We start from the raw sequence: 16,597 nt of genomic DNA, 5'->3' as shown, positions 1-16,597 counted from the left end.
TAAAGTCATTTATGGTGGGAGAAAATAAACTCGTGGGTTCCCACACTAAATTGTTTGTTGGGGTTGCGCAATATCAGGGGCTGCACTTTGAACGGACGTTGTGGCAACTGCGCCGTCTCCCATATCACTGGTGCTGGGTCTCATATCCGTAGAATCCCTTGAAGCGACACTTTCGCTGTCGCTTTCAAGAAAAAGCTCAACTTCAGATGCAGAATCCGTATCGGAGAATAGCATCTGATAGGCTTCCTCAACGCTGTATCTTTTGGCAGCCATAATGATTATACAGTCTAAACCGCAAATAATAAACGTAACTAGCGGTTTCAATTTTTTTATCAACTAATCACACTAAAGGAATTAAACTTTTTTTTTTTTTTAGATTTTTTTTAAACCTAAACCTAAACCCTACGCCTAACACAAACTGTAAACCTAAGCCCAGAACAGCACCCTACGCCGTCTAACAGCGTACACGCCGTCTAACAGCGTACCCTAAAAAGAAAGTCGTTTATAGTACGATTCTTAGTATATACAGTAAATATATTTATATATATGTATATACTATAAAATACTGAAAAAATTAAATTTTTTTTTTGAAACTATGTGAGGAACAAGTGATTTTGTGTAGGGGACACTGACACACTTGTATCTGTTTCTCTCCACAGCTAGAACAGAGTGAGGAGAAACAGATACATGTTTTACTTTTATTCTACAGTAGTGATCACTATGATTGGATATCATAGTGAACACAAAAAAGATCAGGAACCAATACTAATGGCTCCTGATCACTGCTCTAAGAACAGAGCTGCTAGCAACAGCTCGTTCTTAGAGCAGGAGCTGTCATTTAGACACTCCCGGCGGCTCTGTACACAGTAACAGCATGTGACCGCTCTGATTGGCTGTCACAGCGGTCACATGCTGTTACGACGAAATCGGCAGGTCCTGATGGCTGCACTAAGAACCGGACCTGTTACATACAGCCGGTTTTTAGTGCAGACTTGACCAGGCTGCCGTTAAACCCACTCTACTACAGCGACGCCAAAAGGCGTACCTGCACCGCCCGACGTCAAAAGACGGTGGGCGGTCGTTAAGGGGTTAAATATTGCGATTGCCATGGTAGCATCAATACCCTATCTCGTCTGTGCCTGGACATCCTGACCGGTGACCTTCACTGTTACCAACGTATCCTAATGTGTTAGAGGTCTGACCTTCCCCCGAGCAAGCACAATATTAACACTGCTACCACAAAAAGGACATGCGATGAAGGAGAAATAATAAACAAAATATAATATCACTTTAGAAGATTAAACACACTATTTAATAAGGGTCTTTTTTTCCTTGCAGTGAGAATGGCATTTTGCAACAGTGACACCATATTGATTTCCGTTTTCTAATTAAATTAGCTTCTAAAGGCTCATTTACATCAGAAGATACTAGTATTAGCGATCGCCAATACAAACCCTATAAACAATCTACGTAGCAGCAGTTACATGAAACGTTACCAGCTTAAACATGGTTCTAAATTCATCGCTTGGTCGCTTAATCAAATTCTTCACTGAAATGACCTGTAGTATATTACAAGATACTTGGTGGAGTACTACTAGCTCTAAGGCCCTGTTCACACTGAGATTTTTGACACGTTTGACACGGAAACCGCGCCAAAAAACGGCCGATAGTGGCTCCCATTTATTTCAATGGGAGGCGGACGCGTTTGTTTACCGCAAGCGGTAAAAAACGCTCGAGGTAAAAAGAAGCGACATGCCCTATATTCGGGCATTTACACCTCTGACATCAATATCATATTTTGCGGCGTTTTTGCCCGTTGCACTCCAAGGGCGCGAGCGAAAAACGCAGCGAAAAATGCGGCAAACGGCGTTCAGGCAGATGAAAATCTGCCTCAATTTTCCAAACAGAATTTTCAGCCTAATAATTTTACAACTTCTATTGATCAAACGATCCATGTTTATGCTTTGTTCACATCTGCATTAAAGTCTCCGTCGCAGATTCCTTCACATTTGACGGAGAAAATAGTGCAGCATGCAGTACTATTCTTTCCGATAAACGCCAAGATGGAACCCGACGGACTCCATTATAAGTCAATAGGGTCTATCAGGTGCAGTTGGTGTCCATCCCGTCAATTTCGTTGTTCTGTTCCTATGACAGAGCAGAACAATGATGAACTCAGATGTGAACAACGCTTTACATACCCCAATGACATAACAAATCATTATTTTTTATGTCCACAGAAATTATTTTTCACACATTTAACAAGCGTTTTACCGCTATTTGTTCAGTCGTTTCACATATTTACATTAAGCATTTATTGTGCACGCTCGCCCATTAGCGCTCAAATTTGACCTATTATCTGGTGTAAATGAGCCTTAAAAATGAAGAGGAAGTCGGAGTTCCTTAACAGTACAGGCTGCAAATGCGACAGTTGTTCATCAATTGTGAAAAAGCTACTGCAAAAGTAACCTACCGTATTGTATGGAAGGGATCCGGTTGTCACTTTTGTAAAGTTAGTTGCCCAAACTGAATAGAGAATTGAGTAATAGGAAAATATATATATTTATATAGGTAATGAACTCTGACTGACTATCACTTGACTAACTTGTTTAGTATCTGCTCTTTAACAAATTTAGGACTATCCCAAATTTTGAATGATGAACCCACAAAATCTGTGAAGAAATTATAATTTAAAATGTCATTCTCTCACCTTAAATTCTCTAATTCCGGTGTATATACTGATTGGGGCAATTTCAGGGTCTCCAATAGGTCGTGAGTCAGTCACAATTTCAATGACCTGCTTTAATGCCACTCTCATTCTTTGGAAGACTCCTTCTTTATTAATTCGTGCGGACTCACAATCAGGATGCCTTAGACAAGTCTGAAAAAATAAAAAAAAAAGCGTACATGTAAGGATGGGTTCATAATGCATCTGCAGTGTACATGTAACTTATATGCCAGGAAAGCTCCCAGCGTGTATGTTGAACATATCCATAGGCCCTCATTTACAATACGGAGGCCAAGAATGTACTTCTGCCCTCCACCGAGGAGGTATAGGTCAGTATATTTTTTTTTTTTCTTGCCAGATAGAATATCCAGAGGCATTCCACAAAATAACGTATACCCCTTGGTTCTGTTTTGTCTTTTTACATGGGAGCCTTTAGGTGATGGTTGTCATTGTATGGCATCCATCAGAGGCATTTGTTTAATGGAAATACGTTCTTCCAGTGTATACATTAAAAGTACATTGCGAACACTGCAAACATAGCCTTCAAGCTGTGGAAAAGCTAGATTGTCTTGGTGCAATCAGGTTTTGTTTTTATTTTTAAATCGTGAATTGGAAGGACATGTATGCACAAGAAATGCAAAGAAGCGGATGAATGTAATGTTTTTTTTTTTATACTTCATGTAGTTTATGATTAAACTGAATATGCATTATACCACCGGTGTAACAAAAGTAATCTTAGACTATAACACCCTCTCATGATTGTAGTTACCCTGCTGCCCTGAGAAGCCAAAACTTAACCTCTATGGCAGACGGAGTAAAGTGTTGCAGTGTAGGCTGGGTATGGACACATGAACATTGTAAAAGCGTTTGATCATTACATACAAGGAAAATCTCCAATGCACTGTATACAACGTTTTGGTTTGTGGCGTTTTTGAGGCAGTTTATTAGTCGGTGGCGGTTTTTGCCAAATATTTAGATTAGATTGATATATAAACTGTAAAATGGTGCAAGGCAAAAACTCACTTTAACCCCTTCCCGACATTTGACGTAACCATACGCCAAAGTCGGGTAGGCGGAAGTATGGAGCGGGCTCACGGAGTGAACCCGCTCCATACGATGCCGGTGTCGGCTGTTTGTTACAGCCGACACTTCAGAGTAATGAGCAGCATCACGCTCGAGCGCAATACCGCTCGTTTAACTAGTTAAATGCTGCGGTCAATAGCAAACGCAGCATTTAAATCTTTAGAAAGAGGGGGACGACCCCCTCAAACAGCTCATCGTGCCCCCCGCAACGCAATCGCGCGGGGGGGGGGGGGGGAGCGATGGTTGCAATGGTTTCCTGGGGGCCTCCGGCAGGGCATAATAGATGCCTGTCAGAATCACGATATACTGCAATACATTAGTATTGCAGTATATCGCGCAAGCGTTATGAGTTATATAAAGCGTTTTTTTTTATGTAAAAATTAAAAAATTAAAAGTTCCAAAAACCCCCCTTTTCCCATAGTAAAGCATAGTAAAGCATAGTAAAAAAATAAAAATAAAATAAACATAATTGGTATCACTGCGACCGTAAAAATCTGAACCCTTACAATATATCATTATTTAAACCGCACGGTGAACGTCGTAAAAAAAAAAAAAAAAAAAAAAAAATGTAAGCGCCAGAATCTCTATTTTTTGGTCACCTCATCTCCCACAAAAAATGAAATAAAAAGTGATCAAAACGTCGCATGTACACCAAAATGGTATTATTAAAAACGAAAGCTTATCCCGCAAAAAATAAGCCCTCATACCAATTGACAAAAAAATTAAAAGTTATGGCGACACAAAATAAATTTTCTTTTTTACACTTTATACTTGAAGTAGTAAAATATAGAAAAAACTATACATATTTGGTATCGCCGTAATCATATTGACCCACAGAATAAAGTTAACATGTTAGTTTAATTGCACAGTGAATTCTGTAAAAACGGCGCGCAAAAAACCATGGAGGAATCGCTGTTTTTTTCATTTTCTACCCCACAAATACATTTTTTCCCATTTCCTAGCACATTATATGGCAAAATAAATGTTGCTCTACAACTCTTCCCGCAAAAATCAAGCCCTGATGGTACTTTATCGATGGAAAAATAAAGACATTATGGCTTTTGGAAGGTGGGGAGGAAAAAACAAAAATGAAAAACGGAAAATGGGCTGCGGTGGGAAGGGGTCAAGGAATGATTAGCATTTTAAAAGCAAAGATCTGTAGATACCTGCCATGTCAAAAGCAGATAGTTATTTGGACAACCATTATATCTTACTAGGGGTATATCAATATTAAATAAGCTCTTCTGCTGAATTATCCATTGAGAGGCTGGACATAACGTTCAATAGATATTGTATATACAAAATGACATCTTATTTGTAACTAAATGCTATACACGTTGTTCCCTTGAGCTGTCAAAAATAACTTTGCCCTGTATTTTTGTATTTGTTAAATCTTTATAATAAAACACAACAACTATATATATATATATATATATATTGAATCCGTTCTCTTACCTTGGAAGCGGTGAGCAGCATCATGGTACATTTCTCTAGCACCGCTCTCGCAGCAGCCATACTCGCTTTCTTCTTCTCACTCTTCAAGTCCTTGAAAAATTAATTTTATTAGGAGCATTTATTTTTTTGACTTGATAATATATTACATTTGAAGAGTTTTTACAGTTGAAGTTACTGTACAGAAAACTATATTGCATACATTTAAAAAAAAATAGTACAATATGTTTGTCCCATAATAAACAGTGGATCGGTCACCACTATATGCTGTCCTATATAAGAGACTATCATAGGAACAGGTCCGCTGTACTATTAGCCCAAATGGCAGATAAGACATTTTAGCAGAGCTGGCAGATTCTTCTTAAACAAAACAATCCTATGAAGATGGGAAAATAAAGTTATGGCTCTGGGAATGCGGCGATGAAAGCACAAAAAATTTGCGTTATCCTGAAGGCCCGAATTAGGCTGCGTCCTCAATGGGTTATTAAGCATTGAAATCATAACGATTAGCTGTGTCATTAATATCCGATTGGTTGAAGTCACAGCGATTGGACACCAACCAATCGGATATTGATAGAATATATATATTTAATTTGCCATCAATGCATATATTACGGGAGAACGCCCTTAAGGTTCTAATGAATATTGTGTATAGCAATCCAGACAAAAAGGTACAGGAGAAATTGCATTGATCCTTGGCCTAGAAACCGAATAGGATTATAACAGAAATTCCTCTACGGAGGCTGGCAGTGGCACTAAAGTATGGAATATCATGAACGATCTCATTCGATTCACCCGTCTAACACGTTCTGTGTTTCATGGGAGTCTCGGGACATGGCAGTTATCCTATTTATAGCATAGAAAGCAAACCGAGCACCATCTTATAGCAAGAAAAGGAAAAAAAAAAAGGTAAAAAGGTACAGTGCAGAAATGGTAACCTTTAGCAATGTGCAAATTAAATGAACTTCATTATCTTTTCTGTAGAGAAATTGGATTATGAACCTATAAATTTATAAAAAGATTACATTTTACTCTGAATACAGTACACAGCAGCTCCTATATAGTCATTTCTTCAAAATGTGTCACAATTTAAAATTCCTAACATGGAAGCAGTAAACAAACACACAAAGTGACATTTTTATAAAAAAATTTAAATAATATTTGCGTGTAAAATTAAATTCTCTGATGGCCTTTAACCATGAACACACATCATATGCAAACAATATTATACATACATTTTGCCTATCTCCAGTAAGGTGGGCGAATTCCACCATTTCATTCCCAAACTGACTGAATATCTGAACAAATTCTTGAAAGCTGCTGACTTTTTCAAGATGCTCCATAGTTGAAAGGACCTGGAAGAAAAGATGTAGATTTTTTTTATTTATTTTATACTAAAATAGTCTACATTTCTATAGTATGCCAACTTCTGAAGTTTGTGGCGACCAAAGTTTTACTAAATAAACTTCATTATCATTAATTTTACCTCCTCATGAACAGACTTTTATACACAGATGAACATATCTATCTATCTATATATATATACATACACACATACACACAGTGAAGGAAATAAGTATTTGATCCCTTGCTGATTTCGTAAGTTTGTCCACTGTCAAAGACATGAACAGTCTAGAATTTTTAGGCTAGGTTAATTTTACCAGTGAGAGATAGATTATATTTTAAAAAAAACAAAACAGAAAATCACAGTCAAAATTATATATATTTATTTGCATTGTGCACAGATAAATAAGTATTTGATCCCTTTGGCAAACAAGACTTAATACTTGGTGGCAAAACCCTTGTTGGCAAGCACAGCAGTCAGACGTTTTTTGTAGTTGATGATGAGGTTTGCACACATGTTAGATGGAATTTTGGCCCAATCCTCTTTGCAGATCATCTGTAAATCATTAAGATTTCGAGGCTGTCACTTGGCAACTCGGATCTTCAGCTCCCTCCATAAGTTTTCTATGGGATTAAGGTCTGGAGACTGGCCACTCCATGACCTTAATGTGCTTCTTTTTGAGCCACTCCTTTGTTGCCTTGGCTGTATGTTTCGGGTCATTGTCATGCTGGAAGACCCAGCCACGAGCCATTTTTAATGTCCTGGTGGAGGGAAGGAGGTTGTCACTCAGGATTTGACGGTACATAGCTCCATCCATTCTCCCATTGATGCGGTGAAGTAGTCCTGTGCCCTTAGCAGAGAAACACCCCCAAAACATAATGTTTCCACCTCCATGCTTGACAGTGGGGACGGTGTTCTTCGGGTCATAGGCAGCATTTCTCTTCCTCCAAACACGGCGAGTTGAGTTAATGCCAAAGAGCTCAATTTTAGTCTCATCTGACCACAGCACCTTCTCCCAATCACTCTCAGAATCATCCAGATGTTCATTTGCAAACTTCAGACGGGCCTGTACATGTGCCTTCTTGAGCAGGGGGACCTTGCGGGCACTGCAGGATTTTAATCCATTACGGCGTAATGTGTTACCAATGGTTTTCTTGGCGACTGTGGTCCCAGCTGCCTTGAGATCATTAACAAGTTCCCCCCCGTGTAGTTTTCGGCTGAGCTCTCACCTTACTCAGGATCAAGGATACCCCACGAGGTAAGATTTTGCATGGAGCCCCAGATAGATGTCGATTGACAGTCATTTTGTATGTCTTCCATTTTCTTACTATTGCACCAACAGTTGTCTCCTTCTCACCCAGCGTCTTACTTATGGTTTTGTAGCCCATTCCAGCCTTGTTCAGGTCTATGATCTTGTCCCGGACATCCTTAGAAAGCTCTTTGGTGTTGCCCATGTTGTAGAGGTTAGAGTCAGACTGATTAATTGAGTCTGTGGACAGGAGTCTATTATACAGGTGACCATTTAAGACAGCTGTCTTTAATGCAGGCACCAAGTTGATTTGGAGCGTGTAACTGGTCTGGAGGAGGCTGAACTCTTAATGGTTGGTAGGGGATCAAATACTTATTTCTCTGTGCACAATGCAAATAAATATATATCATTTTGACTATGTGATTTTCTGTTTATTTTTATTTTTTTTATATATATATAATCTCTCTTTCACTGGTAAAATTAACCTAGCCTAAAAATTCTAGACTGTTCATGTCTTTGACAGTGGGCAAACTTACAAAATCAGCAAGGGATCAAATACTTATTTCCTTCACTGTATATATATATATGTATCCATGCAAAGCTCATACCAGAATACTATCATTTACCGGCAAGTAATAAATTTTTAACCTTACCATAGTAAGTCGGGAAACAGAGTCACCATACTCAATTAAATTGCCAGGTATGAAAAGTGACCTGTCTGCCAGTGTATCGTGTGACGTATAGTATAAGAGTCTGAACGATGTTTCAGAAAGATCTACATTGATTATGTGAGGAGGGATAAGGAGTTTAAAAGGTTCCTTTAAACTACTCGTATGTCATGCTCAAACTATCTGATATAGATTTCATTGATATTCACTCCCCAAATACTAATCATGATGGAGGACTGTAATATGTTACCTAGGACTATAAAGTTTGAATATCTATCCATTAAAGAATTCCACTCTATACACAAGTAAAATAAAAAAAAGATAAATGAGTGCTTCTCGCAACCATATCTGTAATCCTTATCACATGGATCCATGCAATCCTATTGGGACATCCATACATTTTCATACGGCAATATACACCAGTGATTTTGTTGTTAAAAATGTAACATCATACTCCATGAGATGCCATACCTTAGACCAGGGGTACTCAACTGGTGGACCGCAGTCCAAATATGGACCACGGACCACAGATCCCTGATATCCGGACCAAGAGGGGAGCAGTGGTCTCTCTAGGCTGTGTGGCTTCCGAACTCATCCCGACACGAAGATGAGTCAGCGGGCAGGGAAGGAGGGACTTGTTTTAACCCTAGTTGGTGTTCAGCTCAGACCTTCTCTTGATGGAAAATCCAGGTAAGTGGACCTTTACAAAAAGTAGTAGAGTACCCCTGCCTTAGACCATTTCCTGCCCCCGAAAACTCTGTTTTCAGTACGTCTAAGGTGGGAATATGGGCGGAGACACAGCACCCAATACAGATCTGAATAGACTGCAGTAGGCTGAATATAATTTCTGAGACTAGGAGGGCAATTAACTTCCCTTTGTATGTGCCAGAAAATTATTTACCAAAAGAGAAATACATAGAATATATGCAATATAGGTCACTAAACTTGAGACTATCGACTCGGTTAAAGCCGGAATATGAAATGAAAAAATTGCCGTAGGCAACACACCTAATAAATGAACAGGATTTAAAAGAATTATACATTTTAGGCTTCATTCACGCCTGCGTCAGGGTCGGAGCTTCCCGCCAGAACGGGACCCTGACTGAAACAAACGGAAACCGACACAAAAGGTGACTGATTTGGTGCCAATGGTTTCCGTTTGTCTCAGTTGTGCAAGGAGTCCGTTTTGACGGAATCAATACTGTAGTCGAGGCCTTAGGGTTTTTAAGCCTAGTGTATAGTATGAAGGTCATGAGTACCAATACAACCATACAAGGTCCAACATTGTTGCACGAATAAACTACGCGTTTAAAGATGGGTCTGGCGCAATGCAGTGCTGAGGGTCACTATGTAGCCTTCACCTCACAGAAGCTTTACAGTGGAATTATCCTTCAGTGGATAAAAATCAGTGCTTCAGTTTTTTGCAGTTAAAGAAATAACATAACTATAGCAAATGAATACCAACTGTATATTGATAGAAATACATGAGAATACAATAAAAACAGTGATGGACAATCTGTGCCCACATTAAAATGCAATAGAAATAAAATAGAAATTAATAAGTTTATTGTTGATTCATTAAGACATCAAACAGTAATAATTCTATCCAATAAATATGGAGTTGTAACACAATCCATTAAAGGACACTTGCTCCGTTTCGCTTGAATATTTAGGGTACATGCCCCAATATATAATGGAATGTCTTCTTATTGGATATGTAGCACATAAATATAAAACTTTATTCATTTATGTTGAAGTAGCGATTCATCTCTTACAACCACTTCAATAAATAGAAGAAATTTTGCAATAACAATGTTTTCTTACATCATGTGGTTGTTAGAAATATTCCACAAGCATAACGGCAGACTGAATCAATTGTATCCAGTAATGAAAGTAGTATCCAATCTAGATGAACAAGGTTTCTGTGATATGTGCCGCGTATCCAGCAGTTACAATCAATAGGGTAAAGCCTGGACGCTATAGGGGATATCCCTGCTTGCAATTCTCAATGGAACAGACGAGAAAGCTTTAGACACGTGGCGTTCTAGTGAATGTTGTAATATAGGAGACTTCAGCAAGTATTTATTAGTCAACAGTGATGTATGTCACATGAAAAATAGGAAAGAACTAGGTTATCTATTCTATAAAGAGAAACGCCATAAATTCCAGAGGAAGTTTGTCAATTTATAAGATTAGAATAAGTGAGGGTAATGGTAGATCACAATTATTTTGCATTCAGCGGACTCTTATGAAAAGTTTCTATAGATTCCCCAACATCTCCGGTATATTGCGGCATCATATTTAAACCCTATCTATCCTGAATATATATTTATTAGGGCTGGGCAATCATGACCTAGATCAAAATCACAATTAATTGAACATGTCATCTCGATTACGATTATTGAACAATTATTTAGCCCACACCCCTTTTGCATGCCACGCCCCCTAATTTGCATGCTACACCATTGAATTTATATTTATCCCCTGAGCCTGTTGAATACTACTGTATATAATATACCCCCTAACACTGCCACCACACAGCATATTGCCCCCATAGTGCTCCCCACACAGTATGCCACTATAGCTGCCCTCCACACAGTATAATGCCCCATAGCTGCCCTCCACACAGTATAATGCCCCATAGCTGTCCTCCACACAGTATAATGCCCCCTATAACGGTCCTCCACACAGTATAATGCCCCCTATAAAACTGTCCTCCACACAGTATAATGCCCAATAACTGCTCTCCACAAAGTATAATGCCCAATAACTGCCCTCCACACAGTATAACGTCCCCATAACTGTACTCCACACAGTATAATTCCCCCATAACTGTACTCCACACAGTATAACGCCCCTATAAATGACTTTCACGCAGTATAATGCCCCTATAGCTGCCCTCATATATGCACCCCACACAGTATAAAGTCCCCCACAGCTGCCCCCAATAGTGCCTGATAAAAATAATAATATACATACTCACCGAACCCTGTTCCAATGACGAGTGGAAGAGACCCCTCAGGTCTGTGCGTCACTACCTCACATCCAGCCATACATAGTGAATGGTAGAGCAGGGACCTTACGGTGCCCTGCTCTACCATTCAATTTAACTGTATCTGCGTCCTGAAGATGCAGATACAGTTTAAACCGGAAAAAAATAATTGATAAAACCAAAATTCACAAGATGATATCGATTAATTGCGCTGAATTTTGATTAATTGGCCATATTATAGATTAACACACATATACACAAATACACACACACTAGTCCATCTCAATAAATTAGATCATCAAAAAGTTACTTTATTTCAGTAATTCAATTCAAAAAGTGAAACTCATATTATATAGATTAATTACACACAGAGTGATCTATTTCCAGCATTTTTCTTTTAATGTTGACGATTATGGCCAACAATTAATCAAAATTAAGTATCTCAGAAAATTATAATAATAAATAAGCCCAATTTCAAAAATGACTTAATACGGAAATGTTGGCCTACTGAAAAGGATGTACAGTATATGCCCTCAATACTTGTTTGGGGCTCCTTTTGCATGAATTACTGCATCAATGTGGCGTGGCATGGAGGCGATCAGCCTGTGACACTGCTGAGGTGTTATGGAAGTCCAGGTTGCTTTGATATCGCCCTTCAGCTCGTCTACATTGTTGGGTCTGGTGTCTCTCATCTTCCTCTTGACAATACACCATAGAATCTCTATGGGGTTCAGGTCAGGCAAGTTTGGTGGCCAATCAAGCACAGTGATACTGTGGTTATTAAACCAGGTATTGGTACTTTTGGCAGTGTGGGCAGGTGCCCAGTCCTGCTGGAAAATGAAATCAGCATCTCCATAAAGCTTGTCAGCAGAGGGAAGTGTGAAGTGCTCTAAAATTTCCTGGTAGACGGCTGCGCTGACTCTGGACTTGATAGAACACAGTGGACCAACACCAGCAGATGACATGGCTCCCCAAACCATCACTGACTGTGGAATCTTCACACTGGACCGCAAGCAACTTGGATTGATGCCTCTCCACTCTTCCTCCAGACTTTGGGACCAAGATTTCCCAATGAAATGAAAAATTTACTTTCATCTGAAAACAGGACTGTGGACCACTGAACAACAGACCAGTCCTTTTAAAGGCTTTGGAAACCTTTGCAGGTGTTTATGTTGATTAGCTGATTAGAGTGTCACACCACGAGTCTACAATCTTCAACCTATACCCAATATTCAAATTTTACCAAATATTCAAATTTTCAGAGACACTAAATATCGGGTTTTCATTGATGGTTAGCCATAATCATCAACCTTAAAAGAAAAAAATGCTGGAAATAGATCACTCTGAGTGTAATGAATCTATATAATATAGGAGTTTGACTCTTTGAATTGAATTATTCAAAATAAAATTAACTTTTTGATGATATTCTAATTCATTGAGAAGGACTAATATATATATATATATATTATATATATATATATATATATATAGAGCATTACAATACAGCATTATGAAAAGATTAGATTTTACTCTGAACATAGGGGTAAATTGAGGACCACACTCACCAAGGCGTTTATAGAAGTACACCAGAACTTTAAGAAGTAGGTAGTTCCAATATCACAGATTTTTTCATAATATAAGTGTCAATTAAAATTTGCTATCATGGGAGCAGTAACACCAATGTGAAAAGATAATTTCTTGTTTGCCAGCAATGATTGTTTACTCGCAGACAAAAAAAATATATAATCTGATGTCATCGAAAAAGCTGCAAAAACACATCTGTCTTCTGCAAATGGATTGTGCCCATTAAAAGAAACTTAAGTACCTTGTTTCGGGAAGTGATAATTTGTTTAACGACAATCCTGTCTGCCAACACCAGCACCTTAGTAACTGAAGAAAGTAGAAGTCTAGCAGCTTTTACAACCCCAGTCTTATCAGTAAAAATCGTAACACGCCCATCAGGGTCATGATGTTCTCCAATGTTCATATCGGTTAACTGTGCTATAGTTTCACCTGCAATATAAAAGGACATATACAATCTATGGATTAATAATTACAAAAGCAATTTCATTGGATTACATTCACAGAGAATAGTAAAAATAATGTATAATGGATAAATGTAATCTTAACAGTACAGCATGCTATTCTCCAGTAACATCTCAGCTGCCAGCCACAGCTAGCAGTTAGGGGATTTTTACCATTCGATCCTAAGAAAGAGTTAAACACAAGCGCATCTGTTATGCCAGTCAAAAGTGTTAAAATTATCGCACGGTACCAAGCCATTTATTACATTGGAAACATACACGTAGGCACTTTATAGAACAATGCAAAAGTCCTATTCAGTCCACGGAAATTAGCACAGCCGCCATTGTTGCGGTACCAGAAAAGTGAAGATGGCAGAAGACCTTTCCATAATGCAGCTGAATTCCAAATCGGATCAAACATTTTTCTTTTTACTTATCACTTGCCTATTTTTTCTTATAAAAGTTTCTAAATAAGTGTTATTTTAGCAATAATTCCAGTCGTATTAAATGTTTGCTAACTAACGCAGGCCCAGAATTGTCCAAAATTGCATAGGTATTGGACGGAGGTACTATTATGGATCGGAAATGTTTTTGGTATAGGGATTCCTGATAATCCAGCATTATGTATTTTGGGAGATATGGATCTGTTGAGGAACACTATTTTGAAAAGACATTTAATTTGGTTTTGTAATTATTATTTCGATCCAGTTTAATAATATTGCGTCATTGGTGCTCAAGTTCTACACAGGGGGTAATAGAACGAAAGAGACAGGTAAATAAGGTTATGCTAAACGAAAGATCACACTTTAGGTTAAACACAAAAATGGAAAGGTTCTCTTGTAAATGGTAACATTGGATTTCTCATATGGACTGGGGGAGAGACAGGTTCTGATCATTTAAAGAGGCTCTGTCACCAGATTCTCAAATCCCTATCTCCTATTGCATGTGATCGGCGCTGCAATGTAGATAACAGTAACGTTTTTTTGTTTTTTTAAAAACGTTCATTTTTGGCCAAGTTATGAGCTATTTTATATATATGCAAATGAGCTTTGAAATGGACAATTGGGTGTTTTTTTTCCGTTATGTCCAACTGGGCGTGTATTGTGTTTTTAACTGGGCGTGTTTACGTGTATGACGCTGACCAATCAGTGACCAGTCAGCATCATACACTCAGCTACATTCATTTACACAGCAGCGATGTGCAGCCACATAAACAGAGATTAACGTTAATCAAGTGTCCTGATAATGAATACACATGAAATCCAGCCTGGACGTCATGTGTATTCAGAATCCTGACACTTCTGAATCTTTTCTGGGAGATTCCAGCAAGCCACACGTAATCTCGCGAGATTACGGAGGTAAACGAGATGTCGTTTCCCTTGCTGGAAATCTCAAAGAAAAGAGAAGTGAAGAAGAAGTGTCAGGATTCTGAATACACATGACGTCCAGGCTGGATGATAATGTGTATTCATGATCAGAACACTTGATTAACGTTAATCTCTGTGTATGTGGCTGCACATCGCTGCTGTATAAATGAATGGAGAGGAGTGTATGACGCTGACTGGTCACTGATTGGTCAGCGTCATACACGTAACCACGCCCAGTTAAAAACACAATAAACGCCCAGTTGTACATTTCAAAGCTCATTTGCATATATATAAAATAGCTCATAACTTGGCCAAAAATGAACGTTTTAAAAAACAAACAAAAACGTTACTGTTATCTACATTGCAGCGCCGATCACATGCAATAGGAGATAGGGATTTGAGAATCTGGTGACAGAGCCTCTTTAAAGTGTCAGTTTCTTTCTTTTTGCTTCCTCTTCGCACACTAGGAGGTGGGTCTGTTGGTTGGGAAAATAATGTATATGCTTTGTATGGTCATGACTTATTTTAGTGTTGCTGCGTCGTCATATTTATAATGGTAATGTTAATTATGTGAAATAAATGAAAATAAGAAAAAATAAAGGAAGGGGGTGGCAACATGATCTTGCTGGTCTATTTCAATTACTCCACTGGCAACTTTTTATCTCACTAGGAATTAAATGTGCACAAATTATGGGTGCCTTCATGTTATGGGTTCATAAACTTTGTACCCATATGTTCATGGCAGACCCATGTCATATCTAAATAGAGAGATATACTTTTATGTGTGTGCTATTTATCCATCCTTCGGTCTTGCACGAGGTCTGTCCTGTTCTAGCCACTTTTATAGGTTTGCGTGCCCGGGTCATGTACATGATAAAGGACTCCCTAAGTGTCTTTTCTTTTTGTATGTTAAGTTAAAAAAGGTTTATAGAGGCTTTGTCACCAGATTCTGAAATCCCTATCTCCTATTGCATGTGATCGGCGCTGCAATGTAGATAACAGTAACGTTTTTTTTTTATAAAAACGTTCATTTTTGGCCAAGTTATGAGCTATTTTATATATATGCAAATGAGCTTTGAAATGGACAACTGGGCGTGTATTGTGTTTTTAACTGGGCGTGTTTACGTGTATGACGCTGACCAATCAGTGACCAGTCAGCATCATACACTCATCTCCATTGATTTACACAGCAGCGATGTGCAGCCACATAAACAGAGATTAACATTAATCAAGTGTCCTGATAATGAATACACATGATCATCCAGCCTGGACGTCATGTGTATTCAGAATCCTGACACTTCTGAATCTTTTCTTTGAGATTTCTAGCACGGGAAATGAAATCTCGCGAGATTTCGGAGATAAACGAGATTTCGTTTCCCTTGCTGCAAATCTCACAGAAAAGATTCAGAAGTGTCAGGATTCTGAATACACATGACGTCCAATAACGCATGCCCCTCGCAAAACACACTGACCAGATTCATGCATGTGAATCTGATATGCTCGTGTGACTGTAGCCTAATTTCTGTCTTTCCATTCGCCCAGGTCACCATTCTCTCCCGTGTTTGAACTTGATGGACCTGTGCCTTTTTTTACAACCATAGTAATTGAGCAAGTCTGTGTTCACATTAGTGTTAGGGTCCAACCTGTCAGGATTTCATTGTTCAATGGCCAGACTAGCATAGTTTGCGT

The 16,597-nt window shown here is 38.6% G+C and overlaps 2 protein-coding genes across 4 annotated transcripts in view; one reads left to right on the top strand and one right to left on the bottom strand.

The window, feature by feature from the left end:
* Positions 1–16,597, bottom strand: part of CTNNAL1 (catenin alpha like 1) — a 223,378-nt gene that overhangs the window by 83,636 nt on the left and 123,145 nt on the right. For all 3 annotated transcript variants that reach the window (XM_075826781.1, XM_075826779.1, XM_075826780.1), the window contains exons 3-6: positions 13,343–13,530; positions 6,499–6,618; positions 5,267–5,356; positions 2,711–2,881 (exon numbers count right to left, since the gene is read on the bottom strand). In XM_075826781.1, coding sequence (XP_075682896.1) covers positions 2,711–2,881; positions 5,267–5,356; positions 6,499–6,618; positions 13,343–13,530 — 569 coding nt within the window. The remainder of the gene's footprint in view (positions 1–2,710; positions 2,882–5,266; positions 5,357–6,498; positions 6,619–13,342; positions 13,531–16,597) is intronic.
* The window catches only part of ABITRAM (actin binding transcription modulator), a 159,078-nt gene that overhangs the window by 118,464 nt on the left and 24,017 nt on the right, over positions 1–16,597 (top strand). The gene's annotated exons all lie outside the window — the stretch shown is intronic.

The sequence above is a fragment of the Rhinoderma darwinii genome, chromosome 5 (assembly GCF_050947455.1).
Source record: "Rhinoderma darwinii isolate aRhiDar2 chromosome 5, aRhiDar2.hap1, whole genome shotgun sequence".
Taxonomy (NCBI): domain Eukaryota; kingdom Metazoa; phylum Chordata; class Amphibia; order Anura; family Rhinodermatidae; genus Rhinoderma; species Rhinoderma darwinii.
Note: the sequence above shows the minus strand (reverse complement) of the source record. Positions and strands in the feature narration are given on the sequence as shown.